Source organism: Lepidochelys kempii, chromosome 1 (genome assembly GCF_965140285.1).
Source record: "Lepidochelys kempii isolate rLepKem1 chromosome 1, rLepKem1.hap1, whole genome shotgun sequence".
NCBI classification, from domain to species: Eukaryota; Metazoa; Chordata; order Testudines; family Cheloniidae; genus Lepidochelys; species Lepidochelys kempii.
In genome coordinates, this window is record NC_136380.1 from 349,158,335 (window position 1) to 349,185,741 (window position 27,407).

General features: G+C 60.7%; 1 protein-coding gene across 1 annotated transcript in view; it reads right to left on the reverse strand.

Annotated features, from left to right (window-relative positions):
• FLNC (filamin C) overlaps positions 1 to 27,407 on the reverse strand; it is a 59,323-nt gene that overhangs the window by 22,597 nt on the left and 9,319 nt on the right. The window contains 19 exon segments of the mRNA XM_073328952.2: positions 143 to 405; positions 1,105 to 1,222; positions 1,638 to 1,807; positions 2,176 to 2,266; positions 3,232 to 3,392; positions 3,928 to 4,051; positions 4,367 to 4,510; positions 5,980 to 6,093; positions 6,869 to 7,062; positions 7,595 to 7,731; positions 8,005 to 8,131; positions 8,522 to 8,659; positions 18,034 to 18,234; positions 18,321 to 18,483; positions 20,330 to 20,407; positions 20,845 to 20,963; positions 21,237 to 21,387; positions 22,803 to 22,900; positions 24,836 to 25,084. Of these exon segments, the coding sequence (XP_073185053.2) occupies positions 143 to 405; positions 1,105 to 1,222; positions 1,638 to 1,807; positions 2,176 to 2,266; positions 3,232 to 3,392; positions 3,928 to 4,051; positions 4,367 to 4,510; positions 5,980 to 6,093; positions 6,869 to 7,062; positions 7,595 to 7,731; positions 8,005 to 8,131; positions 8,522 to 8,659; positions 18,034 to 18,234; positions 18,321 to 18,483; positions 20,330 to 20,407; positions 20,845 to 20,963; positions 21,237 to 21,387; positions 22,803 to 22,900; positions 24,836 to 25,084 (2,840 nt within the window).

Below are 27,407 nucleotides of genomic sequence, written 5' to 3' on the forward strand. Positions count from 1 at the left end.
GCAAAGACGCCCCGGAGCAGACCGGGTGGGCGGGGGAGCCGGGGGGAGCCTGAGGAGCTGGGTGTGAAGGAACTCCACCCGTGGCATGCTACCAGGGCGACAGGAGATGGTGCCCGGCCCGCAGGCAGCCCCCGCCGCTCACCTTGGACGGGTCCGGAGGCATCACCCCCTCGACGGAGAAGGGGCTGCCCGGCACGGGGTGCCCATCGTAGGCCACGTCCACCTTGTAGGGCCCCTCCTCGGGGGGCATGTACTTGACGGTGTGGATGTCGTTGCTAGTGCCCGTCTCCACCTTGCAGGGGATGGGCCGGCGGGAGGGCGAGGTGATCTTCACGTCCACCTGGCCCTGCCCTCCGGCACCACGTGTGTTCACCGCGAACTCCTGGTCCCTGCCCACGTCCACCTCTGCAGTGCGAGATCAGGGCAATGGAGCTGCGCCCACAGTGTCAGCCCCTCGCCCGACACACCCCACCATGCCAGCCCCTCGCCCGCCGTGTCCCACAGTGCGAGCACCTCTCCCACCGAGCCCCATGGTGTCCCCCCTTGGCACCCCACCATGCCAGCCCCTCACCTGCTGTGCCCCACAGTGCGAGCACCTCTCCCACCGAGCCCCATGGTGCCCCCCTTGGCACCCCACCATGCCAGCCCCTCACCTGCTGTGCCCCACAGTGACACCCCTTTGCCCACCACACCCCACCATGCTAGCCCCTCGCCCGCCGTGCCCCACAGTGCGAGCACCTCTCCCACCGAGCCCCATGGTGCCCCCCCTTGGCACCCCACCATGCCAGCCCCTCGCCTGCTGTGCCCCACAGTGCGAGCACCTCTCCCACTGAGCCCCATGGTGCCCCCCCTTGGCACCCCACCATGCCAGCCCCTCGCCTGCTGTGCCCCACAGTGACACCCCTTTGCCCACCACACCCCACGGTGCCAGCCCCTCGCCCGCCATGCCCCACAGTGCCACCCACCCACTCGCCTGCCACACATCGCAGTGCCACCTCCATCTCCACCCACTCCTCCTGCACCCCACTGAACCATCACCCTGGCATTTTCCAGCCCCTCCAGCCCATCCCCCGGGTCTCTGGGCGCGGCCCTGCCCCCACTCACTGTTGTTGAGTCCCTGCACTTTGACCTTGCTGAGATCCAGGGGAGGCGCCACGCTGACGGTGAAGGGGCTCTTGGGCACGGGGTCCCCCCCGTACGTCACCGTCACAGCCAGATTGCCCTGCGCGGGAAGAGCAACCGAGTCAGGGAACGGACGGGGGGTGATGCCCGGCAGGGAGCCGCAAAGCCCAGCTGTGGGTGTGCAGGGGGGAGGGGGGGACGATCTCCGGTTGCTGGGCGTGTGGGGAACGATGCTCGGCTGGGGATGGGGTGGGGTATGTGCGATGCCTGGCTTCTGCATGTGCGGGGAGGGTGATGCCCGGCTGTAGTAGGGGGCGATGCCCGTCTAGGTGTGTGTGTGCAGGGGAGATGATGCCCAGCTCTCGTAGGGGGACGGTGTCTGGCTCGTGCAGGCGTGTGGGCGTGATGCCCGGCCCTGGAAGGGGGCGATGCCTGGCTGGTGTGTGGGCGGGGGAGGGCGATGCCCAGCCCTGGAAGGGGGCGATGCCCGGCTGGCGCGCGCCCCGGCCCCTCACCTGCTGGACGGCGGTGTACTTGACGGTGTAGGAGTAGTCGTGGTTATCGATGATCTCGAAGTCCCGCACGGCTGGGCCCTTGGCCGCCCCAGCGAACTGCACGTCCAGCTTGGCCTTGCCGGCGCCCTTGGTGAACACGGTGAAGTGGGTGGGTTTCCCGACCTCCACTCCTGGTGGGAAGGGGATCGAGGCGCCGGGTCAGCATCCTGCCAGCCCAGCTTCCCCCGGGCGCCCTGCACCCACCCGCCACACAGCGCCCCCTGGTGCCATGCAAGGCATCGGGGCTGGCACTGACTGCCTGGGAGAGTGCCCCCCGTCGAGCCCCTGCCCCGCTCCCCCCCACACAGCGCCCCCCGCCGAGCCCCGCCCTGCTCCACCCTGTCCCTGCAAGCACCCCAAGTTCTCTTCAGAGGTCTCCCATCCGGGTGCTGTGCAGGCCCCATACTGCTCAGGGGGGACTGCCAGCCTGGGGGGGGCCCATCCCCTGACCCGGGGGGTGGGGGCACTGCAGCCTCCTAGCCCACGGACACCCCCTCACCTGTCCTGCTGAGCCCGGGCCCCTCAGCCTTCACCTTGCTGGCGTCGTGGGACGGGTCCACCTTGATGCGGAAGGGGCTGGTGGGGATTTCCTGGGGGGCACAGGAAAGAGAGGGGTGAGAGAAGTCCTGCTGGCTGGAACCTGAGTCTGGGGGGCCAGGATCCCATGGAGGGCCAGACAGGGGGAGACCCTCCTGCTTCTCCTCCTGGAGCCCCCCGCCTACCCGGCAATCGCCCAGCCGGCTCCAACATGCTGCCCCCTCTGGGGTGGAACACGGCAGCTGGGCGGGTGGGCTGGATCCACCAGTGGGGACGTGAATTCGCAGCCATGGGTCCCAGAGCTGCCCCGGCCAGGCCCCTCCAGCAGCACAGACGCCCCCAGGCATGGGGTCTGCGCTGGCCACAGGGCTCCCATCACTCTCCCCCAGGGGCCTCCTCCTTAGCCTGGGACAGCAGCACGCCCAGCCCAGCCCAGCCCAGCCCCCACCCCCGCCGGCTCAGGGGGGCAGCCAATGGCAGGTCCCTCCCAGTATCCCCAGTGCCAGGGTGAGAGGTCACAGGGAGCCCCCTACAGTATCCCCAGTGCCAGGGTGAGAGGTCACAGGGAGCCCCCTACAGAGCCCCTTGAGATGCCCCCCCAAGGGGGGGGCACCTGGGGAAAACGGTGGCTTTGACGCTGGTCTGAGCCCCCCTGAGATGAGATGGCCCCATGCGCCATTCCTCTGCCCTGGGCCCAGCATCAGTCCCACACCCGGCTGGCGAAGAGCACCACAATGGTGTAATACCTGGTGCCAGGCCATACCCAGCTGGCGAAGAGCACCATTATGGCGAAATGCCTGGCACCAGTCCATACCTGGTTGGGAAAGAGCACCATGATGGTGTAATGCCCGGCACCAGTCCATACCTGGTTGGCGAAGAGCACCATGATGGTGTAATGCCCGGCGCCAGTCCATACCTGGTTGGCGAAGAGCACCATGATGGTGTAATGCCCGGCGCCAGTCCATACCTGGTTGGCGAAGAGCACCATGATGGTGTAATGCCCGGCACCAGTCCATACCTGGTTGGCGAAGAGCACCATGATGGTGTAACGCCCGGCGCCTGGCGGCGTGTACTTCACTGTGAATGTGTCGTTGTCATTCTTGATGATGTCAAATTCGATGTCAGCCTCCACTGGTCCCACCACGCCTGGGGCGCACTTGATCCCAATGCTCACATCCCCTGCAACAAAAGCCGAGGCAGCCCCCATCACCGGGGAGCTAGCCAAGCCGCTGCGGGAGCTGGCACGCAGGGCGCTGGTCATGGGGGGCTGGACTGGCTGAGCCCCAGGGGCAGGGGGGCTGGCACACAGTGGGGGCCGGGTAACGGGGGGGGACTTGCTTTCTAGCCCTGGGTAAGGGCGGGGAGGCTGGAGGACACAAGCAGCCCCCATAACCCCCTAGGCCTGCCCCGAGAGATCCTTTGAGGCCAAGGGGCAGCTTGCTCTTCATGCCCCATGTAGCCTGCGGACCCGCAGCCAAGCTGGCCAGTCCAGGCCCCACAAACATGGTGGCGTTTGCAATAGTGGTGTGCCCATCCCACTAGAGATCGGGCTGAGACCCATCACGCTCGCTACACACGTGGGCCCCTGAAAGCTATCAGACGGCAGCCCTGACAGCGGTGCCCTGAGCACAGCTAGAGTCCCATGGGGCCGCGCACCACCCAGCAGAGGGCATGGAGAAGCAGGGATGCCCCACAGCCCCTCGGCCAGCCCTACCTTGCCCGGCCTCGCTGCAGTCCACAGTGAAGTAGGTGGGTTCGTTGGCTTTGAGCCCCGTTTTCTCCACGCCGGGGCCGTACACCTTCACCTTCTCCGGGTGGCTGCCCTCACCCACGGTCACCTGCCGGGAGCAACGCGCCGTGTCCATGGGCCCTGGCTAGCCGCGGGGCCCAGCCCCCCGCCCCACACCCACAGGGGGCCGCTCCATCCTTGGCGGGCTGGGCAGGACGCCAGGGCCAGCTCCTTTGGGACACCGCCGGGAAGGGGATGTTTCCAAGCCAAGTGGAGGGCTGGGATCCCCCTGAATCAGGAGCCCCCTCAGCGCCCTGCCATTGCCTCGTCGCTCCTCTGGGAGCTTGGCGGGGTGCCTAGCCGGCGGGCACCGGTGCCCACTCAGTCCCCCACCGGAGGGCCAGCAAGAGGCAGGGTCACTCACCCGGAAGGGGCTCTTGGGGATGTTCACCCCGCCCCAGGAGATGATGATGGTGTGTTTGATGGGCTTGGTGGGCACGTAGACGCAGTGGAAGGTGTTGTCACCGTTGTCCTTGATCTTGATGTCAATGGGGAAGCCCTCAGCATCCTGTGGGCACAACTGGGAGCTCAGCCGCAAGGCGGGCACCAGAGGGCAAAGGTCACCCCCGCCCCAGGCTGTGTGCGGGCCAGAGAGAGCCACCCCTCCTGCTCCCTGGAGGATCCTCCAGTTCCCCCTGTGGAACCTGGTACTGCATAGGACAGGGCTTTGGCTGGTACCCCACTAGTGCCACGTGCTCCGGGGGATTCCTCACTTTGGACTGGATTTATAGCCGGTCTAACTCAGATCAGATCATGGGCCCATCTGGCCCGGTATCCCGCCTGCCTGCTGCTTCGCGCCGTGGGCCCATCTGGCCCGGTATCCCGCCTGCCTGCTGCTTCGCGCCGTGGGCCCATCTGGCCCGGTATCCCGCCTGCCTGCTGCTTCGCGCCGTGGGCCCATCTGGCCCGGTATCCCGCCTGCCTGCTGCTTCGCGCCGTGGGCCCATCTGGCCCGGTATCCCGCCTGCCTGCTGCTTCGCGCCGTGGGCCCATCTGGCCCGGTATCCCGCCTGCCTGCTGCTTCGCGCCGTGGGCCCATCTGGCCCGGTATCCCGCCTGCCTGCTGCTTCGCGCCGTGGGCCCATCTGGCCCGGTATCCCGCCTGCCTGCTGCTTCGCGCCGTGGGCCCATCTGGCCTGGTATCCCGCCTGCCTGCTGCTTCGCGCCGTGGGCCCAACTGATTTTACAGTAAAGATTTTACCATTTCATAGTAAAAATCACAAATGAATCAAACTGTCCCAAAGACTCTGCCTAGAGAGAAATTCCAGGCTGCAATAAGCAGAGTACAGCAGTGGGGATGTATTACCGACCGCCTGACCAGGGTGGTGCAGTGACTGTGAAATGCTCGGGAGATTAGAGAAGCTATAAAAATAGAAAACTCAGTAATAACGGGGGATTTCAACTATCCCCATAGTGACTGGGTCCACGTCACCTCAGGACGGGATGCAGAGATAAAGTCCCGGACGCTTTCGAGGACGGCTTCTTGGAGCAGCTTCACGAGAGGAGAAGCAACTCTGGATTTAGTGCTGAGTGGAGCCCAGGATCAGGCCCCAGAGGGGACTATAGCTGAACTGCGTGGTAATAGCACCAACGGACATCCCGGGGCAAGGAGATCCCACCCCTCCCGAGGGAGCCCAGTCCAGGGCTTCACCACCCTCCTCGTGAAAAAGTGTTTCCTAACGTCCAACCTAGACCTCCCCCACTGCAACCTGAGACCATTGCTCCTCGTTCTGTCATCTGCCACCACTGAGACCAGCCCTGACCCTGGACCCATCTAGCCCCGTCTCCTAGCCTCCAACAGCAGCCAATGCCGGCAGGGAAATGCCCCCAGTGTACCCCACAAGCAGGAACCTGCCCTCTGGGTAATGCTTGGGTCCTCAGCAGAGATTGGCCCTTGGGGCACTGCCCCGGATGCCCTGCCAGGGCTGGCCCCAGCAAGGTACCCTGCGCTGAGACCCCCACTGGGGCCCCTCCTACCTGGGCATAGATCTTGAGCTCGGCTTTCCCTGCTCCCCGCGCGTCGATGGTGAACTCCGCCGGCTTGTCCACGATGCAGCCGGTGGGCTCCAGGCCGGGCCCGAAGGCCTTCACCTGCCGTGGGAGAGCGGGACCTCAGCCAGGCAGCCCGCCAGGAACGCACGACTGGGCGGGGTGCGCCGTGCCCTGCGTGGGCCGGGCAACAGCTCCCTGCCCCAAAGGGACCCCCCAGGGGAGAGGGGACCCCAGCCTCCCACCACCGAATGCCAGCGCTGCGGGGAGAGAGCCTGTCCCTGCCAGGGTGCATGGGGGGCTGGGACCCCTGGGAACGGGGCTGGGACCCCCCCAAACTCATTTCACCCAGGCCCCAATGCAACTATTGGATGGCAATGATCTTTACTCTGTGCTGAGACAGCGCCCCCTAGAGGGGAAAAGCCCTGTACCCCATTCCTGACCCCACTGGGCCAGCCAGTCCCCTGCCCTGGAGCCAGATCAGAACCAGCGCCCCCTGGAGGAGAAAGGCCCTATGCCCCATTTCCCGCCCCACTGAGAGAGCCACCCAGCCCCCCCGCCCCCAAGAGGATCTGTCCTCAGTTTCCCTAGTTAATTTTAGACTCATCCATCTGGCCAAAGTTTTATAAAATTCCTTCTGTGCCTGTCTCCTGAGACCCACCCCGAGCTGGGCTCCTGGGGGAGGGGACCCCCATGCCTGAGGAGGCAGGGGGAGAGGGGATGAGCCGGAGTGGGGGAGCAGACAGGCGGCAGAAAGGTTGGACTGCAGCTGATGGGTCATAGGCCCTGTACTGCACAGAGCTAATGGAGAGTCTCCTGCAGCTCAAGTGGCAGGGGCAGGGGCTAGGGAGGCCAGAAAGGGCCGGGGCGGCCGTACCTTCTCTGGGAAGTACTCGTTGGTGGCCGGCTTGATGTGTGCGATGAAGGGGCTGTCCTTGATGTCCTCGTCGTCGCAGATGACATGCACGGCGTATTCCCCAGGCTCCGTGGGCCAGTAGCGCACGTCGCACGACCCGTCCCCCTTGTCGTCGCACTCGATCTTCGCCTGCGACGGGCCCTCGATGGAGAAGCCTGCGGGGGAGCCGGGGGCCAGCATCAGCGGCTGGGCCAGGGCCCCCCTCCCGCCCCGCAGCCGCCGACCCCCACCCAGCCCACGAGGCCCCGGGACGATGGCAAAGGCTGCCCAAGCCCACCAAAGGGGGGATGCTCAGCAAATTCCTTCCACGCACCCCGCTCCCCCTGAGCCCTTGCCCCCTCCCCCCCGGACCCCGCCGCCCGCTCCCCCAGATCCCCTCCTCCCCCTGGGGCCCCGCTCCCCCAGATCCCCTCCTCCCCCCAGGGCCCCGCTCCCCGCTCCCCCAGACCCCTCGCCCCCCCTGGTCCTGCCACCCACTCCCCCCATATCCCTCCCTTCTTCCCCCCGGGCCCCGCCGTCTGCTCCCCGAGATCCCTTCCTTCTCCCGGGGCTTTGCCGCCACCTCCCCCAGATCCCTCCCTTCCCTCAGGTCTCCATCTCCTGCTCCCCCAGATCCCTTCCACCCCCGAGGGCCCCACTGCCCACTCCTCCAGGTCCCTCCCTGCCGCCCACCGCCCGCCCTCTTACCCAGGGTCCCCACTTCGGTGCCAATCGCCTCCACCACGAAGTCGGCTGATTTGCCCACCACGCCAGTCTCCAGGCCCGGGCCCCAGGCCCTGACTTTCTGGGTGCCCGGCTCCGGAGCCACCTGCACCTCGAAGGGGCTGCGAAGGAGACAGAGGGTCAGAGCCAGGGGACCCCGGGCGGCCAGGCTGCTGCTCTGCGCCCGGGACACCACTAGTGTAACGAGCGTGACAGGGCTCAGCCACTCCCCGGCTCGAGAGCGCAGAACGACCCTGGGCAGGAATCTGCAGGCAGTGCCGCCAGGGCGCTCCGAGCTCCCCCTCCCCCTCCCACGCACGCGCGCATGCAAGGCTCCGGCACTTGTCCAGACACGGCTCCAGCCCCAAGCGCCACGCGCCAGGCCGGTCCCTTACCTGCGGGGGATGCTATAGCCACCCCAGGAGATGGCCACCACGTATTTGCCAGGCACCATGGGGTAGTAGTCACATTCGTACACCCCCTCGCCAGCCTCCCGCACCTTCACCGGCTCCTCCGTGCCTTCTGCAGAGAGAGGGGCAAGGCGGTGAGAGCCGAACCAGGCCGGGGAGCACCCCGCCCGGCCTGGGCAGTGCACGCAGCGGGACTGCTGCCCAGCCACCGCGTCCGTTGCCAGTAGGGCAGAACCTGGCGCCTTCCGCTCCAGACACACTGTGCTACAGAGCCGGCCAGTGTGCCATGCTCTGTCCAGCAGGGGGCAGCAGTGACACTCACCCCCCCCACCCCCGCTCGACACGTGACTCAGTTTCCCCAGCACTCTGACCCAGGTGCTGCTCTGCCCCGGCTGAGGACAGGCTGACAGAGAGAGACGGATCTTTCCAGTGATGCTCCAGGGCACTGGCCCTCGCCTCCCACCCGAGCCCCACACAGCTTCCCCTCCTGCCCAGCACTCACTCGGCCCCTTCACCACGACCTTGAGCTTGCCACTGCCAGCGCCCTTGGTGTAGACCTTGAAATCAGCCACCTCCTTGACTCGCACGCCCTTGGGCTGGAGGCCACGGCCCGTGGCCCGGCAGGCATTGGGGTTGCAGGCTGTGGGGATAGAGAAGAGAGAGCTTAGAGGGGAGGTGCCCCGGCTGCCACCCCCCTGCTCCTCACCCAGGTCACCCAGCTGGCTTGCTGGCCTGGGCCTGGGGGCTGCACTGGGCCCGAGGCTGGGAAGCAGCTTGCCCTCTGCGTGGCATGTGCGGTGGACCAGCACCCGGCCATGTCACTTGGAAGATCTCACATCCCGGGTGGCCTAGACCCCCTGCAGCCGGGGCACCCAGGTGTCTGTGCCCAGGCCAGGCAGCCTGTAGGCCCACAGCAGGGGCTGGAGAAGGATTAAACACACACACACAGCCTGCAAAGGGCAAGGGGCTGTCTCACAAGGGGGCAGACAGACCTAGCCTGGAGGGGGAGGACGGGGGGGGGGGGAGTGGGGAGACGCTATTGACATAATCTGGGACCCTATAGATCATCATTGCAACCAAGGTCCTGAAGTGGCACCAAATCTTCTATAAAGGGGGTCAAATAAGGTGTCTAAGACAAGGTTAGGATTTGCTGATTATGATTATGCTCTCTATATGTGTGAATCGTTGTTGTATGTAAAGTTATAAGTATTGGCTCTCTACTGTCTGTAGTTCAAACTTGTGCTCTGCTTCTGGGTGACACCCCAGACAAGCTGGTGTCAGCTCTGCCTAGCCGGCCGGATGGCCCATGAAGGACCATCAGCGACACACCTGACCCACTGAGAGAAGGCAGATACACCTTGCGACTCAACCAGGCACGCAGGGACCTGCCTATGGACAGACCGCTGAGGGTTTTCCAGGCCATGTGAGGGGCAGCTTGTCTCTGGGACAAGGAAAGCAGAGACCACCTGGCAAGAGACTATAAAAAGCTGCGGCAGCTCCTCCACCTGGTCTTCAATCCTGCTTCTGCCCTCTGGAGGGACTTGGCTACACTGAAGCTCTGAACCAAGGACTGAACGACCCCTCCCAGCTGGGGACGTTCTCCAGAGACTGGATTTGAACCTGCCGTTTATTCCATCACTGCCACAAGCCTGAACTAAGAACTTGGCCATCACTGGATGTCATTGATTCCATTTCACCAATTCTAGCTCTCATCTGTATCTTTTTTCCTTTTATGAATAAACCTTTAGATTTTAGATTCTAAAGGACTGGCAACAGCGAGATTTGTGGGTAAGATCTGACTTGTATATTGACCTGGGTCTGGGGCTTGGTCCTTTGGGATCGAGAGAACCGTTTTCCTTTCAGTGGGGTGTGGTTTTCATAACCATTCGCCCCCATAACGGGTGGCACTGGTGGGGATACTGGGAAACTGGAGTGTCGAAGGGAATTGCTTGTGTGACTTATGGTTAGCCAGCAGGGTAAAACCAAAGTCCTCTCCATCTGGCTGGTTTGGTTTGCCTTAGAGGAGGAAAAACCCCAGCCTGGGGCTGTAACTGCCCTGCTTGAAGCAATTTGTCCTGAATTGACACTCTCCGTTGGGTCCCACCAGAACCAGCAGCGTTACAGTCCGAGTCTGTCCATAGGCAGCTCCCTGCACACCTGGCTGAGTCGCAAGGCGTGTCTGCCTTCTCTCAATGGGTCAATTGTAAAGGTGCCACAGGATTCTTTACCACTTTTACAGATCCAGACTAACACAGCGACCCCTCTGATACTTTATTCATACAAGCTCTGGCAAATGTGTGGAACCCAATTAACATAGTCAATGTAGATATTAATGTTGTCCATAGTATAGGAATCTTGGCAGTTAGTCGTGAAAGCAATATGGTAGTGTGCCTCAGTTTCCCTTTTCATACAGCACATTAGGTCTGGAATGTCTTTTCCCCAGGGAAAAGTTTCAAGCCTGTTTACAGGCACTAACTGTGAAACATCCGTATTACAAGGCCTTTTTAACATAAAGTGTGTTTTTATGTATCACTCTGAGCAGGTTTAAGGGTTTTTCATAAGATTAGGCACATTGTACATTTTTACAGTTCTTGTTAATAGCAACACATTAGTTCAAAAATTACCATGAGCAATAATAACAAATTCATTGCAAGTGTCCATCTACAGTCAGAAGACGGGGAGTGGCTGGGTCATTACACATACTGAATCTATTTCCCTAAGTTAAGTATCCTCACACCTTCTTGTCAACTGTCTAAATGGGCCACCTTGATTATCACTACAGAAGTTTTTTTCTCCTGCTGATAATAGCTCTTCTTAACTAATTAGCCTCTCTCAGTTTGTATGGCAACTTCCAACTTATCTGTATGTATATATCTATCTTCTTACTATAGGTTCCATTCTATGCATCTGATGCGCAAATAAATTTTTTAGTCTCTAAGGTGCCACAAGTCCTCCTTTTCTTTTTGCGGATACAGACTAACACGGCTGCTACTCTGAAACCTGACATCTACAGTCATGTTTGTCATGCCACACCTTTGGCTCAATACCATTGGGGTTTTGGCATTTTAGGGTTAACCTGTGGCTTCCCTTTATAAAATTAAGTTCTCTTTTTCCTCCTGAAGGATCAAACCCTGATTTCTCTTGCTTAAGAGAATTCACTGGCTGGTTGGGTGTGCTCTCTGTGCTAACAGCTATTAGCAAGTCCATCTTCTCCCTGCCAGCCAAGTAATTTGCATTACCCCAGACAGGAGCCAGTTCACCAGTTTTCAGATCCTAAACTGCTACCAATTCCAAGGCTGGACTCTGTTTTAAAGAGATACCGTCCATTTTCACTAACAAGCTAGACTCAAAGTTCTGTGGTCCTTCCATTACCAACCTCTGATTCCACATGGAATTAGATGTTAAGTTCACCAAGATACTACAAGTCATATCCAAAGTGCCTGGAGATGACAGTTTACCGGCCATCCCCTGCATTCTCAAGAGATTAACTGCCCAGCTGTTCTGCTCTGCAGACTCAGCTACCCTGTCTTCCCTCTGAACCGGAGACACAGACTGTTCACTTACCGAATCAGCATGGAGACACTCCTCTCTCGACAACCTTGTCTCCCCCACAAGCTGGCCAAACCTAGCCACTTGGTTATAGGACTGTTCAACTTTCTTAACAGCTTTCACTCCATCTGAGACCTTCTCAGAGCTATCCACACTGGATCTTTCAACAGGAAAGTCAGTGGATCCATTCACAGCAGAAAATGTCTGGCTGTTAGGAACTGAAACTTTCTTGGTTAAACCACTTTCACACCCTTCAGTTGCTGTAAACTGCTTGCAAAGACTCTATGAGGATTCCTTTCCCTAGGGGCTTTTCTATGCAACAATTCATCCTTCACAGAAATTCTGCCTTTTCCCTCTTCACCTAGGGCTTGCTCTAGAGGAACACTTTCCTGAGCAATAACAGACTCTTTCTGGGTCTCCCTTACATCCAGAATCACCTCTGGACCATCAGGCGGATTCCTACACAATCCCCTTTCAGGCAAACTGACAGATTTCCTAGATAAAAGGTCAGAAGCATTCTCCTTCCCTTTGCCACACACAAGTTCAGGAATCTTTTCCTTCTTGCTACAGGTTTCCACACGCTCAGTAGGTAACACAATCAAATCCCCTTCATGCTCTCCTTGTGCCCTGGCTAGGATCTCACCCTGATCAGACAGAGTTGCGACACCCTTTCCCAGCCACACACTAGCAACGGGCAAAATACAAGCACCAGAATTGTCTGGTCTCTGGGATTTTGCCATGACACTGACTGGATGCAACCTAGTTACAGGGCCATTCTCCCGAGCAGACACAAACTTAGGACCCTTCCCTTCCTGGGCTTTAGCTGAATCCAGAACCAGCTCTGAGACAACTGCACGACCCTCAACCATCACAGGCTGAATGGCCCCTTCTGTCTGCTCCACAGACAAAGAAGAGCCGGAGACACATTCTCCTTTACCTGACACCCAGCTTGGGATCTCATTCCCCTAGCCCCAGCACACAAGGCTGGTCACAGACAACTGCTTGGAGACCGGGGTAGCTCCCTCCATAGGCAAGTCAATACCCCTGACAGACACGTTTCCTTCACTGTCCCAATTCTCCACCCAGGTAATAGGTAAGGTCCAGGGACACTCATCTTCCACTCTCCTCGCCTTCCCACCCTGCTGACTGGACACAGCCATCAGATCACAAGGCCGCCTAGGCTCATCCAAACTTTCCTTACCAGGCACATTGCCACTCCCAACAGATAACCTGCTGCTCTTTTCACTACTCTGAGGTACTTCCAGCAAATCACAGTTACCTTTTCCAGGTTCACTTTTACAAGCTGTACTAGCCAACAATCCATCACCCATCAAAAATCGACCCTTTCCTTCCTCAGTTAGGGCTTCCACCTGACCATCCACTTTCATCTGCTCCTGAGAAACATTGTCCTGACCAATGAGTTCTTTCTGCTCTTTATCTAACTCCAGATTCACTTCTGAGACATTAGACAGACATTCCGAAACCTCATTCACAGACAAACTGCTCTTTTCCTTAGACAAACCTTCGGAGAAACCCGCCCCAGGCAAATCATTGCCCATGATAGACACAGGTTTAAGATCATTCCTTTCCTGTGACTGGCTACCTGGACTGAACAAAGCTTTAATATTTTCCCCAATCAAAAGATCCTTAGGCAGTAACTTCCTTATACCAACTATAATTTCATGTTTCAGAGTAACAGCCGTGTTAGTCTGTATTCACAAAAAGAAAAGGAGGACGTGTGGCACCTTAGAGATGAACCAATTTATTTGAGCACAAGCTTTCGTGAGCTACAGCTCACTTCATCGGATGCATACATATAACTTCATGCTTAGAACCATCCCATTCAAGGTGGATTCTGGCTAAAGGCACGCTTACAGTAAACTCACAGAGGACTACAACATTCACACTATTATTTGGTAAGTAATCTTCCTCTTTCACTAGATCTGCTTTAACAAGAGTGATGTTAGAAGCCGTAATTTGCCCTAAACAGCTTTTACCATTGACTTTTACACTCTCTGAATTTTTCACCACAACTCCCATCCAGAGCATTGGCACAATGTATGGGGCCACCCTCTACTGAATTCACAGTAAGAGCATTTCCGTATAAGGTGGCAGTGTTGGGGTACATTTGGTTACACCCAGACAACTGCTCAGAGTCATGCAACGTACCAACATTGTTATAAACTGGACTTCCAAGAGGATACAGTTTCTGCTCTTCTTCCATTGCTTTTTTGACTGGAAGCAGAAGTCTGGGCGTCTTCTGTTGCATCTGGTGAGCTTTCTTCTTCCTTTCATCAGCTTCTTTTTCAAATTCAGCATTCCTTTCTTTGGCTTCTTTCTCCAGCTGGGCCAAGGCTTGCTTCGCTCTCATTCGAATATCTGCCAGTTTTTGTTCATGCTCAAGTTGCAGATTACTTGCTGCCTTCTGCATTCTAATTGCTTCTCAGGTAAGCCCTGTGCTCCTGCCTTCTGATCACTGGCCATTAACAGAGCTCTCAGTTCTTGATTTGTAGCTTTCTTTCTAAAGCTTATCCTCTTTTCTGAACACAAATCTTTCAGGGCTTTTTTATCAAGCCCCTCATATGCTCTTTGCTCACCCATTGCAACTGCTCTTTAACCAACCAAACTCTCAATACCAAAAGTCAAATTTGGATAGTGTGGGGTTCTGAACCAAAGCTTAATTGACCTGGTTCTGTGGATTCTAGCACGACTACGCCACTGTAACGATGCTGGTTCTGGCAGGACCCAACGGAGAGTGCCAATTCAGGACAAATTGCTTCAAGCAGGGCAGTTACAGCCCAAGGCTGGGGTTTTTCCACATCTAAGGCACCAAACCAGCCAGACAGAGAGGACTTTGGTTTTACCCCACCGGCTAACCACAAGTCACACAAGCAATTCCCTTAGACATTCCAGTTCCCCAGTATCACCACCAGGGCCACCCGTTATGGGGGTGAATGGTTATGAAAACCAATACCCCAGTGAAAGAAAAACGGTTCTCTCGATCCCAAAGGACCAAGCCCCAGACCCAGGTCAATATACAAGTCAGATCTTATCCACAAATCTCGTGGTTGCCAATCCTTTAGAATCTAAAATCTAAAGGTTTATTCATAAAAGGAAAAGATACAGATGAGAGCTAGAATCGGTGAAATGGAATCAATGACATCCAGTGATGGCCAAGTTCTTGGTTCAGGCTTGCAGCAGTGATGGAATAAACGACAGGTTCAAATCCAGTCTCTGGAGAACATCCCCAGCTGGGAGGGGTCGTTCAGTCCTTGGTTCAGAGCTTCAGTGTAGCCAAGTCCCTCCAGAGGGCAGAAGCAGGATTGAAGACCAGGTGGAGCAGCTTTTCTCAGTCTCTTGCCAGGTGGTCTCTGCTTTCCTTGTCCCAGAGACAAGCTGCCCCTCACATGGCCTGGAAAACCCTCAGAGGTCTGTCCATAGGCAGGTCCCTGCGTACCTTGCTGAGTCGCAAGGTGTATCTGCCTTCTCTCAGTGGGTCAGGTGTGTCGCTGATGGTCCTTCATGGGCCATCCAGCCGGCTAGGCAGAGCTGAACCAACATGTCTGGGGTGTCACCCAGAAGCACAGCACAAGTTTGAACTACAGACAGTAGAGAGCCAATACTTATAACTTTAAATACAACAATGATACACGCAAGCAGAGAGCATATTCCTAAGCAGCAAACCCTAACCTTGTCTTAGACACCTTATTTGACCCCCTTTATAGAAGATTTGGTGCCACTACAGGACCTTGGTTGCAACGATGATCTATACGGTTCCAGTTCATGTCAATAACGTCACAGGGGGGTGGAGAGGCACAGAGCTGGGGGAAGAAATGGAGGGGCAGGGCTAGCAGTAATGAGGGGCACTGAGCAATGGGAGAGGTGGCAGCTCCCAGCAGGCTGCAAGGGCATCCTAACCCCGGCTTGCCCTGTGCCTCAGTTTACCCATCTGAAGAATGGAGCCCCCCACCACACCCCTGGCGAGCTAAGGAATATCTGGGGCTGTTATATGTAGACCACTGGCGATAGGGGGGCGCAGCACAGGGCCCGGGGCATGGGCTAGAGGGGACCTAGCAGGCCCACCCCACTGGCCCCAGCCCGGCAGCACCATTCCCCCCACTCCTGCCAGTGTCCCAGAGACCCCACCCCTGGCTCGCTGCCCTCCTCCTGGGGGAGGCACTGTGCCACGCAACCCCCGCTGTGCGGGCATCCAGCCGGCCAGGAGCTGTTGGACCCTCCTGGCCTGCGGAGCTGGAGCTGGTCTGCCTGGGACCTGGGGGGCACCGTCAGGGGCCTGGCTCCCCCACGGGTGGGGCTGAGTGTGAACGGGGCGGGGGAAGCCATCTCAGGGCAGCCCAGCAGCGGGAGGAAGCCACGGTGAGTCAGGGATTCCTGTTTGCGTGGTGGGGCTGGGGCTGGCGGGATGGAGAGGTCGCCCGGGGCTTCCGGGTCACAGAGCAGCCCCGGGCGCCGCATACCAGGGACAGGTGTCTCCTGGTCGGCAGGGGGATCAGCACCACCACTGCGGTGTGGGGGGGTGTTAAGAGCCCCCCTTCCCACGGGCTGCAGCAGACAGGGCACAGCAACCCCGTGGGGCAGAGGCTGTCCGGGGCAGAGTGCTGCAGAGCACCCAGCAGAGGCACAGGCTGCCATAGAATCATAGAATATCAGGGTTGGGAGAGACCTCTGGAGGTCATCTAGTCCAACCCCCCGCTCAAAGCAGGACCAATCCCCAATTAAATCATCCCAGCCAGGGCTTTGTCAAGCCTGACCTTAAAAATAACTAAGGATGGAGATTCCACCACCTCCCTAGGTAACGCATTCCAGTGTTTCACCACCCTCCTAGTGAAAAAGTTTTTCCTAATATCCAACCTAAACCTCCCCCACTGCAACTTGAGACCATTACTCCTTGTTCTGTCATCTGCTACCATTGAGAACAGTCTAGAGCCATCCTCTTTGGAACCCCCTTTCAGGTAGTTGAAAGCAGCTATCAAATCCCCCCTCATTCTTCTCCTCCGCACACTAAACATAGAATCATAGAATATCAGGGTTGGAAGGGACCCCAGAAGGTCATCTAGTCCAACCCCCTGCTCAAAGCAGGACCAATTCCCAGTTAAATCATCCCAGCCGGGGCTTTGTCAAGCCTGACCTTAAAAACCTCTAAGGAAGGAGATTCTACCACCTCCCTAGGTAACGCATTCCAGTGTTTCACCACCCTCTTAGTGAAAAAGTTTTTCCTAATATCCAATCTAAACCTCCCCCACTGCAACTTGAGACCATTACTCCTCGTTCTGTCATCTGCTACCATTGAGAACAGTCTAGAGCCATCCTCTTTGGAACCCCCTTTCAGGTAGTTGAAAGGAGCTATCAAATCCCCCCTCATTCTTCTCTTCTGCAGGCTAAACAATCCCAGTTCCCTCAGTCTCTCCTCATAAGTCATGTGTTCCAGTCCCCTAATCATTTTTGTTGCCCTCCGCTGGACTCTTTCCAGTTTTTCCACATCCTTCTTGTAGTGTGGGGCCCAAAACTGGACAGAGTACTCCAGATGAGGCCTCACCAATGTCGAATAGAGGGGAACGATCACGTCCCTCGATCTGCTGGCAATGCCCCTACGTATACAGCCCAAAATGCCATTGGCCTTCTTGGCAACAAGGGCACACTGCTGACTCATATCCAGCTTCTCATCCACTGTCACCCCTAGGTCCTTTTCTGCAGAACTGCTGCCGAGCCATTCGGTCCCTAGTCTGTAGCGGTGCATGGGATTCTTCCGTCCTAAGTGCAGGACTCTGCACTTGTCCTTGTTGAACCTCATCAGATTTCTTTTGGCCCAATCCTCTAATTTGTCTAGGGCCCTCTGTATCCTATCCCTGCCCTCCAGCGTATCTACCTCTCCTCCCAGTTTAGTGTCATCTGCAAACTTGCTGAGGGTGCAATCCACACCATCCTCCAGATCATTTATGAAGATATTGAACAAAACCGGCCCCAGGACCGACCCTTGGGGCACTCCACTTAATACCGGCTGCCAACTAGACCTGGAGCCATTGATCACTACCCGTTGAGCCCAACAATCTAGCCAGCTTTCTATCCACCTTATAGTCCATTCATCGAACCCATACTTCTTTAACTTGCTGGCAAGAATACTGTGGGAGACCGTGTCAAAAGCTTTGCTAAAATCAAGGAACAACATGTCCATCACTTTCCCCTCATCCACAGAGCCAGTTATCTTGTCATAGAAGGCAATTAGATTAGTCAGGCATGACTTGCCCTTGGTGAATCCATGCTGACTGTTCCCTACCACCCCGCTCTCTGACCAGGGTCGCCTCTGTGCCCCGCTCCCAGCCCTGGCATCAGGGATCCCCCAGCCCCACTGGCTTTTCGGGGAGGGGTCAGCCAGCACCTCCTGGTGGGCTGTGGGGCTGGCATGAAGGGTGGGCACCAGCGAGGGGGCACGGAGCAGGCTCTCACCTTCGGAGATGTTGACGGCGAAGGGGCTCCGGGGGATCTGGGTGCCGGCAAAGGTGACGCAGATGGTGTGGGGTCCCTCCAGCACGGGCCGGTAGGTGCAGCGGAAGGTGCTGTCACCTTTGTCCTCCAGCACCACCTCCACGGTGTCGCGCCGGCCCTGCGGGTCCACGATGACCACGCCCACGTCACCCGTGCCCGCACCTGGCACAGACGGGCAGCATGAGTGCCAGATCCTGGCAGGGCTCCCCCAGCCCCCCCAGGCCCTGGCCTCCACCCCACACCCCTACCTGCTGTGTAGATGTCGAAGTAGGTGGGCTTGTTGGCCACGTTTCCCACGGGCTCCAGGCCGGGCCCCCGCGCGGTCACCTTGTTGGCATCGCCCAGCGCCATGCCCACATGGACATTGAAGGGGCTCTTGTCGATGTTCTGCCCGGCAAACAGCACCGTGACCTGGGCCAAGAGAGCGCTGGGTGAATCCCTGCCCGGGCCCCAGGGAGCGGGCGAGGGGTCAGCCGCAGCCAGGGGGGCACTGGGGCGGCGGCAGAGCCCCCTGGCCAGGAGGGGGCTGGGCTTCTGTTTGCATAGGACTTGTGACATGCCAGAGCACTTCCCGGCCTGAACGCTCCTGAATGCGGCCACCTCTGGGGGGAGACACGGCAGCGAGGGCAGGAGAACCCCGCATCCAGCAATCGAACAGCCCTCTGTGACTGACATAACCTGTGACCGGGTAGATCATATATATATTTGCAGAAAATATTGTACAGAGGTTGTCGTGTGAGGTGTCATGGACAGGTTAGGATTGGCTGGGTAGGATTATGCTGTCTGTATGGGTGTATCATTGTTGTGGTTGAAGTGATGAACATTGGCTATGTACTTGTATCTCAATGTGTTTGATTCTAAGTAGCCTCAGGGAAGCATTTGGTCAGCTTCTTGAGAAGGGACTATTCTCAGTAAGTGCCCAGTCAAGAAACGCTTAACTGACAGTGGACCTTGGGAGAAGCCGATCCACATCCGAGTTCTCCTGGGAGCCTTCAAACTAAGTTGGGGGGATTTGACAGCAGCCTACTGAAGGGGGGTCCAAAGAGGATGGAGCTCGGCTGGTCTCAGTGGTGGCAGATGACAGAACGAGGAGCAATGGTCTCAAGTTGCAGTGGGGGAGGTTTAGGTTGGATATTAGGAAAAACCTTTTCACTAGGAGGGTGGTGAAGCACCAGAATGGGTTACCTAGGGAGGTGGTGGAATCTCCTTCCTTTGAGGTTTTTAAGGTCAGGCTTGACAGAGCCCTGGCTGGGATGATTTAGTTGGGGATTGGTCCTGCTTTGAGCAGGGGGTTGGACTAGATGACCTCCTGAGGTCTCTTCCAACCCTGATAGTCTATGATTCGAACATGTAAGCAATGGCGTCGGCCTGTAGAGAGCTGAGTCATGCAGGGACATGTGACTTGCCCACGTGACTCCAAACGCCATCTTGGTGCTGTGAGGGGACCTGCCACCTGGAGGAGACGATAAAAGGCAGCTGCCTCATCTCCACGTGGTCTTCAGTCCTGCTTCCTGCCTCTGGAGGGACCTTGCTACAAACTGAAGCTCTGAACCAAGGACTGAACGACCCCTCCCAGCTGGGGACGTTCTCCAGAGACTGGATTTGAACCTGCCGTTTATTCCATCACTGCCACAAGCCTGAACCAAGAACTTGGCCATCACTGGATGTCCTTGATTCCATCTCACCCATCCTAGCTCTCATCTCTATCTTTTTTCCTTTTATGAATAAACCTTTAGATTTTAGATGCTAAAGGATTGGCAACAGCGGGATTTGTGGGTAAGATCTGATTTGTATATTGACCTGGGTCTGGGGCTTGGTCCTTTGGGATCGGGAGAACCGTTTTCCTTTCACTGGGGTCTTGGTTTTCATAACCAGTTGTCCCCATAACAAGTGGCCCTGGTGGTGATACTGGGGAACTGGAGTGTCTAAGGAAATTGCTTGTGTGACTTGTGGTTAGCCGGTGGGGTGAGACTGAAGTCCTCTCTGTCTGGCTGGTTTGGTGCCTTAGAGGTGGAGACCCACCAGTCCGGGGCTGTAACTGCCCTGCTTGAAGCAATTTGTCCTGAATTGGCACTCTCCGTTGGGTCCCGCCAGAGGCCACATCGTTACACCCCCCGGGACATGGGGAGCCCCCCCCAACCCTCACACAGCAGCTGTGTGGCCCTGGACAGAGGGGCCGACAGGGCCCAGCCAGCGGTACCAGCCCTTCCCCGTCCCGCAGCACCAGCTGGGGGCTCCAGCCGGGCGGGCAGCTCACCTTGTGCAGCCCAGCCACCTTGGGCACGTAGGTCACCGAGTACGTCCGCTTCTTGTCGTTGTTGGGGACCACCTTGGCCTGCGGAGGAAGGCCCCAGAGGTGAGGCTGGGGCAGAGGCTGTGCCAGGGGGGGCTGTTCCCCAGCACCCCACCCTCAGCAGGGCCCCAGCCGTGCCCAGCTGTGCCCCAGGGCGACTCACTCACATGGTGCCCACCAGAGAGAGGAGAGCAGCAAGGTGCAGGGCATCATTGAGAGTCACAGAGGGAATCAGGGTCAGAGCTGGGGATAGAACCCAGGCGTCCTGGCTCCCAGCCCCCAGCTCTGACCCACCAGAACCCACCCCACCCCCCTCCGAGCTGGGGTTAGAACCCAGGCGTCCTGGCTCCCAGACCCCCAGGTCTAACCACTAGACCCAGCTGCTCAGAGCTCCTGCTCTCTGTTTGCCCTGGCCCCACCAGGGGGATCCCCAGGGCAGGGGGTGCGGGAGTGGCAGGCCGGCCCCCAGGAGCCCCTACCTCCTCGGTGTGTCCCTCGGGGTCCTCGATGTAGACCAGCACCTCGCCCAGCCCCGCCTCCAGGGTCTCCACCGTGAACTGGGCCGGCTTCAGCACTGTGTTCCCGTGGGGCTCGATCCCTGCGGCGCCGGGACAGTGGAGCTCAGGGGGGGGGCACCAGCCGGGGCTGCTCCCCCATAGCCCTGCCCGGAGCGCTTCTACCCCTCCCCCACAGCCCCAGTTCCTGCCCCTCCCCCACACCCAGTTCCCTGCCCCCAGTCCCTGCCCCCATCCTGCCCTGTCCAGATGTGCCTGCAGCCCTGGCTCCCGGGGGCCCCTCCCACGTGGGGCAGGGTGTTATGGAGCAGGTACCCCTGTCCCAGGCCCCCCCAGCCCCAGGGGTGGGGCCCTACCGGGGCCGTAGGCAACGGCCTTCTTGGGGTTCAGCTGCTTGGAGCGCAGGGGGGCCCCGGGCTTCAGCTTGGCCTTGGGGAACTGGGACAGGTAGGTCATGACGGAGTGTTCGTCCACGTCGGGGTCCACGATCTCCTCCGGGGCGATCACCTGGGGGGAGGGAGCGGGGCCTGTGCTCAGGGCGTGCCCCCGAGGGCCCCCCAGCCCCACCGAGAGCCCCCCCGCCCCGATGCGCCCCTGCCCCCAGGAGCCCCCCAGCCCCACCGAGAGCCCCCCCACTCGACGCGCCCCTGCCCCCGAGAGCCCCCCAGCCCCACCAAGAGACCCCCCCGCCCTGACGTGCCCCTGCCCCCGGGAACCCTCAGCCCCACTGAGAGCCCCCCCGCCCCATGCGCCCCTGCCCCCAGGAACCCCCAGCCCCACCGACAGCCCCCCCACTCGACGCGCCCCTGCCCCCGAGAGCCTCCCATCCCCACCGAGAGCCCCCCACCTAACGCGCCCCTGCCCCCGAGAGCCAACATCCAGAGCCCCCCAGCCCCCCCCAAGAGCCCCCCACCCAACGCGCCCCTGCCCCCGAGAACCCCCCATCCCCACCGAGAGCCCCTGGCCCCGACATGCCCCTGTCCCCGAGAACCCCGCAGCCCCACCAAGAGCCCTGAGCCCCAACGCGCCCCTGCCCCCTAGAGCTGACACCCAGAGCTCCCCAGCCCCACCGAGAGCCCCCCGCTCTGATGCGCCCCTGCCACTGAGAGCTCCCCCAACCCCACAGAGAACCCCGCAGCCCCAACATGCCCCCCCAGAGCTCCCAGCCTCCTAAGAGCCCCCAGCCCCAATGTGCTGCCCCCAGGGCTCCGCTGCCCCCCAATCCTGACTTGGGTGGGGGCCGAGGGGGCAGAAAATGTCAACCTGGGTTCCCAGCAGCTGGCCAGCCTGTTGGGGGCCGTGCCAGGTGCTGAGTGGGAGCCACCAACCCCTTCACCCTGAGGCGCCAGTGTAACACCCCCTTCCGCTGCCCCGGATGCATTCCCCAGCGCAGGGACAGGCCCTGTCTGGGTCCCTAACAAGGCTGGGGTGACACCCAGGCCCACCCAGCCCCAGGGGCAACTCTCCCATGTATACCCTGAGATGGGAAGCAGGCCCAACTGGTTCCCGGGGTGCTGGCTGGGGGAGCTGTGTCCATGCCTGGCTTCCCCGCCTGCCCCCAGCCCAGAGAACAGCCCCGGAGTGCCCAGGGTTGCCCCCCATCTGGCCCCCATGCGGGTGGGGGTGTGTGCCCCAGCCCAGAAGTGGCCCCAGAGTGCCCAGGGGTGCCCCCCCGTTTGGCCCCCATGCGGGGGGGGGTGTGCCCCAGCCCAGAGAACGGCCCCAGAGTGCCCAGGGTTGCCCCCCACTGAGAACCCCCCCGCCTCGACGCGCCCCTGCCCCCGAGAGCCCCCCAGCCCCACCGAGAGACCCCCCGCCCTGACGCACCCCTGCCCCCGGGAACCCCCAGCCCCACCAAGAGCCCCCCCGCCCAGAGAATGGCCCCAGAGTGCCCAGGGGTGCCCCCCATCTGGGTCCCGTACCTGGGGCACGCCCAGCCAATCGTCCGCTTGCTGCATGGCTTCCCGGGCATTCTCCACCGGCTGGTTGGGGTCCCAGGTCTCCCAGTCCGGGCACAGGCCTATGGGGCAGGAGTTTGGGAGACGGAGTCAGACCGGCGGGCGGGGCAGGCACGGCCTTGGCAGAGAGATACGTCTCGCCAGGAGCCCTGCTGACAATGGGGCATTGTGGGCTTCCCTGGCACTGTGCCAGCTCTGGTCTGGGGGCTCCTGGATCCCTGCTGGGGTCTCCACAGGCATGGGAGCCCCCCACTCTTGCAGGGGGGAGGAAACAAACAGGAGCCAGATTCCTGTGCCCCCCGATTGGACTCAGGACGGCTCCTTCCTTGCTCCTGTCCAGCCTAGAGCTGCCTGCGGAGGGAGTGCGCCGAGTGGTAGAGCCAGGCCTGGCCCTGTGCGTGCCTCAGTTTCCCCATCTGGGCCATGCAGCAGGCACGGGTGTATTGGCCCGGCCAGGCTGGGAACGTGTTGGGAGCTTGGCGCTCCCAGGCAGTGAGAGCTGGCGAAGGGCAGAGAACTGGACTGTTCCAAATATTAGGCTCAGAGCGATGTGCCCGTTGGTGCCACGCCCAGAGCCGCCCTCCACGTGGTGCTGCGCTCCCCCCTACCCTGCCCAGTGGCACCCAAGGTGTCTGGCTAAGCCCGGCCGCTGCCAGGTACCATGTCCCCAGCGCTGAAATGCAGCCCCCTCTGGGGTGGGATGCAGCAGCTGTCTGCCAGAGCAGGGCAGCCGGGCAGGATGGGAAGAGGAGATGGCAGGCCTACAAGCCGTGTGCGCAGGGGGACAGGGAGATGGAGGACCCCCAAGCTGCGGGGGGATAGGGAGATGGGGTCCCCCCAAGCCATGTGCACAGGGGGAGGGGGAGCTGGGGGACCCCCGAGCTGGGGGGGGGGGAAATGGGGAGATGGGGGCCCACAAGCCATGTGTGCATGGGGGACAGGGACCTGTGGGATCCCCAAGTCATGTGCGCAGGGGGACAGGGAGCCCATGGACCCCCAAGCTGGGGGGGGGGGCACACCTGTGTGTGTACCTGTGGTGGGGGGGGCGCACCTTGAATGGGGGCACATGTCTGGGGGGGGATTTGCGCTGCCGTGTGCTGTGGGGTCTGCATGTTGGGAGTGGGGGAAGGGCAGGGCATGGCCTTGTGTGTTGAGTGTGGTGCACAGGCCCTGGGGGGGTTCGGGGGGGGCTGTGTGTGCTGGGAGGGTGCTGTACAGGGAGTGGGGGGCAGGTGTGTACAGTGTGTGGATATCGGAGCTGGGTGTCTGTCAGGGGGGTGGGGGTGTCTGCGGGGGTGAAGAGGGGATGTCTGTAGGGGTCTTTGTATAGGTGGGTGTCTGCAGGGCGTCCGTGTAGGGGAGTGTACTGGGTGTGGGTATATAGTGGATGTCTGGGGGTGTACAGGGCAGGGGTGTACTAGGCACGTGTACAGGGCTACAGGGTGGGTACAGGGCAGGAACAAGGGTGTGGGGGGCATACAGGGAGGTATGGGAATGTATGGGTGGCATATGGGGGAACAGGGGAGGTACAGGGGCATATGCGGGGTGTGCGGCATATGGGGAGTACAGGGGGCATATGGAGGGGTACAGGGATACGGGGGGTACAGGGCAGGTACAGGGGGTATGAGGGTGTATGGGTGGATCTGGGGCTGGTATGGGGGGGTACAGGGCAGGTATGGGGACGGGGGGACAGGGGATATGGGAGGATCCGGGGCAGGGCTGAGAGGGTCCAGGGGTGTATGGGTGGATACAGGGGGTCTGGGGCAGGTCAGGGGGGTGCAGGGGATACGGTGTGGCAGGGGGTCCAAGGGTGTATGGGTGGATACGGGGGGTCCAGGGCAGGTCAGGGGATATGGTGGGGTCCAGCGGGTCCAGGGGTGTATATGGGGGGTCCAGGGCAGGTATGGGGGGGTTCAGGGGGTATGGGTGGATACGGAGGGTCCTGCGGGGTATGGGTGGATCCGGGGAGTCTGGGGCAGGTCCAGGGAGTCACTCACCCGGGGCGCAGTTGTCCACCAGGGCGCCCAGGGCTTTGCCGTCCTGCCAGTCCCGGTGGAAGTTGGTGATGGGCAGCTGGGGCACCTTGTTCTGGATCCAGCCCAGCAGCCGCTGCTTCGGCGTCTGCTTCTTGGCGTCCTCCTCGTCCTCGTCCTCCCACATGGGCATGGAGATGGAGTAGTGCAGGATCAGCGTCCACACCAGCCCCAGGATCAGCTTCAGGTTCCCGTCCACGATGGCTTTACTGTCTGTGGGGACAGGGGGGTCAGGCAGGGGGCGCCGGCTGCCCCTTGGGGGGGGTCTCACGGGCATCAGCAGCCCCCTTGTGGGCATCGGGCCGGGATCACCCGGGACATGGCTGGCAGGTGCAAAGCAGCCCCCCCGGCGCCCCTCACACCCGACCCGCAGCCCCATCCTGCCCCCTGTCCTGGGGGAGAGCCAGAGGCAACTTGCTCAGGGCGGGGGCAGGGGGGAAAGATCCCCATCGCCAGTACTCCCCCCACCCCAACAGTATCCTCAAACTGGGCAGCTGGGGGCTCCCCTCGGCAGTGACCTGGGGGCCCCCCACCCATGGCTCTCCAGCGGGGGTGCATGGGGTGCTGTGTGACCCTCCCCTGCCCCGCCCCACCCCCTGTGCCCCGTGCTCTGGCAGCGTGCCAGGCCTGGGTCCAGGGAACAATGCGCCCGTCCGCCCCTTCCTGCTCCTCACTCTTTCCATAAACACTCGCCGGGCGGAGCCGCAGGGGCCGGGCTGAGAGCAGAGCTGGGGGGGGCCCTAACAATGGACCCCCCCCAGGTCTTAGGCTCAGGAGGGACAGGGGGTGCCCCAGGGCAGGGGGGCCCAGTGCAGGCCGAACACTGAATGCCTCCAATCCAGCCTGATCCCCCCCCTGCCGCCCCACTGCAGCTCCTTCCCCCTCCCCCTGCGCCTCTGGTCTCTGCCCTGGATTCCCCCCGCCATGCTGTCACTCCGCCGCCCCACCCCGCCCCACACGGCCAGGCATCCTGCTAAGCCCAAGCTGCGGGAGAATCCCCGCCAGCGCGGAGCGCTATGGAGCTTCTGACACACAACCGGCCAGTCCCCCTCCCAGCCCGCAAGGGGCAGCGCTCCTCCCGGAAGCACTGCGCCATGGCCTGTGGGAGAGGGGAACGCCGGCCCGGCTTGCTTCACACCCCCAGCAGGCCCTGCACCTCTGCCCGGCTGAGGGGGCAGCTGGGCCAAGCGGGGAGATGCCAATGCTGGAGGAATGGTGGGCCCATTCCTGGGCGCGGTGCAGGCTGGGTCTGTGCCAGCCCCCTGCCCCAGCTGGACGCCAGTGGGTATGCCCCGGGTGAGCAGGACTTTCCCACGAGGGTGCCCTCCGCTCAGTGCTGGTGCCACGCGGCGGGGCGTGACCCCTGCCATCCGGCACTTGTCAGCTTTGCCGGCCATGTTCTGCCCTCCCATGGGGCAGGGAGGGACTGTCTCATACCCAGCGTCACCCAGCGGCCGCACCTCACCCCAGAGGTGGCTGCATTTCAGAGCTGGCGGCCCAACCCGCATGTGGGTCTGAGACGTCCATGGGCCGCTAGCTCCGCACGCCGGGGACGCGAGGCTGGGGGCTGCCGGGCTCAGCAAAGCATGAGCGGCCTTCCAGCGGCGTAGAGCCTGGGCTCCCGGGGGGCATCGCTGCACAAACCCTCCTCGCCCGGACTAACAACGGCCCCCTGCCAGCACCGGGAAACTGAGGCAGGGCGACTGACTCAACCAAGATAAACCAGTGATTCAGTGGAAAAGCCAAGCACAGAACCCAGGAGTCCCGGCTCCCCCACCTCCCCAACCATTTAACTCCCCTCCCCTCCCCCAGCCAGGAATGGAACCCAGGAGTCCTGGCTCCCAGATCGTCTGCTCTAAGCACTACACCCCTCCCCAATATAGCCCCCTGGCCTCCCGCTCCTCCCCACTCCCAAGGCTCAGCTTCCCCCCCACCCCACCCCCCGCACCTTCGCTCTGTGGGTTCCCCCCAGGCAGCCCATGTGGGACAGGGGCAGTTGGGATGCTAGGTGAGTGGGGGGCCCTGCGCTGTGGCCCCCCAGCGTGTGGGGGAGGGGAGCCGGGATGCTAGGCAGGGGGGAGGGGCTCTGCGCTGTGGGCGCCCCCCCCCCCGCCGGCGAGTGGGGGAGGGGCGGTGGACATGGAAAAAGCGATTGGATTTGGCCCAGGGAGGTAATGGGCTGCAGATGTTCCCAGCCAGGCTCCATCGATCCCTGTGGGGGGAGGGGAGCGCGGGGGAGGGGGCAGAGCAGGGGCGGAGCTGTTGCCGAAGGGGACCCCCCCCAGCGGGCGCAAGGGGGCCGGGTCCCGTGCCCAGCGCTGACCCTGACGCAGGCCGGGCGTCCTGCCCAGCCAGCCTCTGACCTTGAGGCGACCTGGGGGGGCTGATCCCGCTCCGGCGGGTGAGGGGGCAGGTCTGGGAAACCGGGGAGCACCCAGCCCCAGCTTAGCCCAGGATGGGGCGACCAAGGGAGTGGCCCAGAGTGGCCCAACCCCACCCCCAGCTCTGCCAGCCGCAGTGCCAGGGCTCGAAGCCT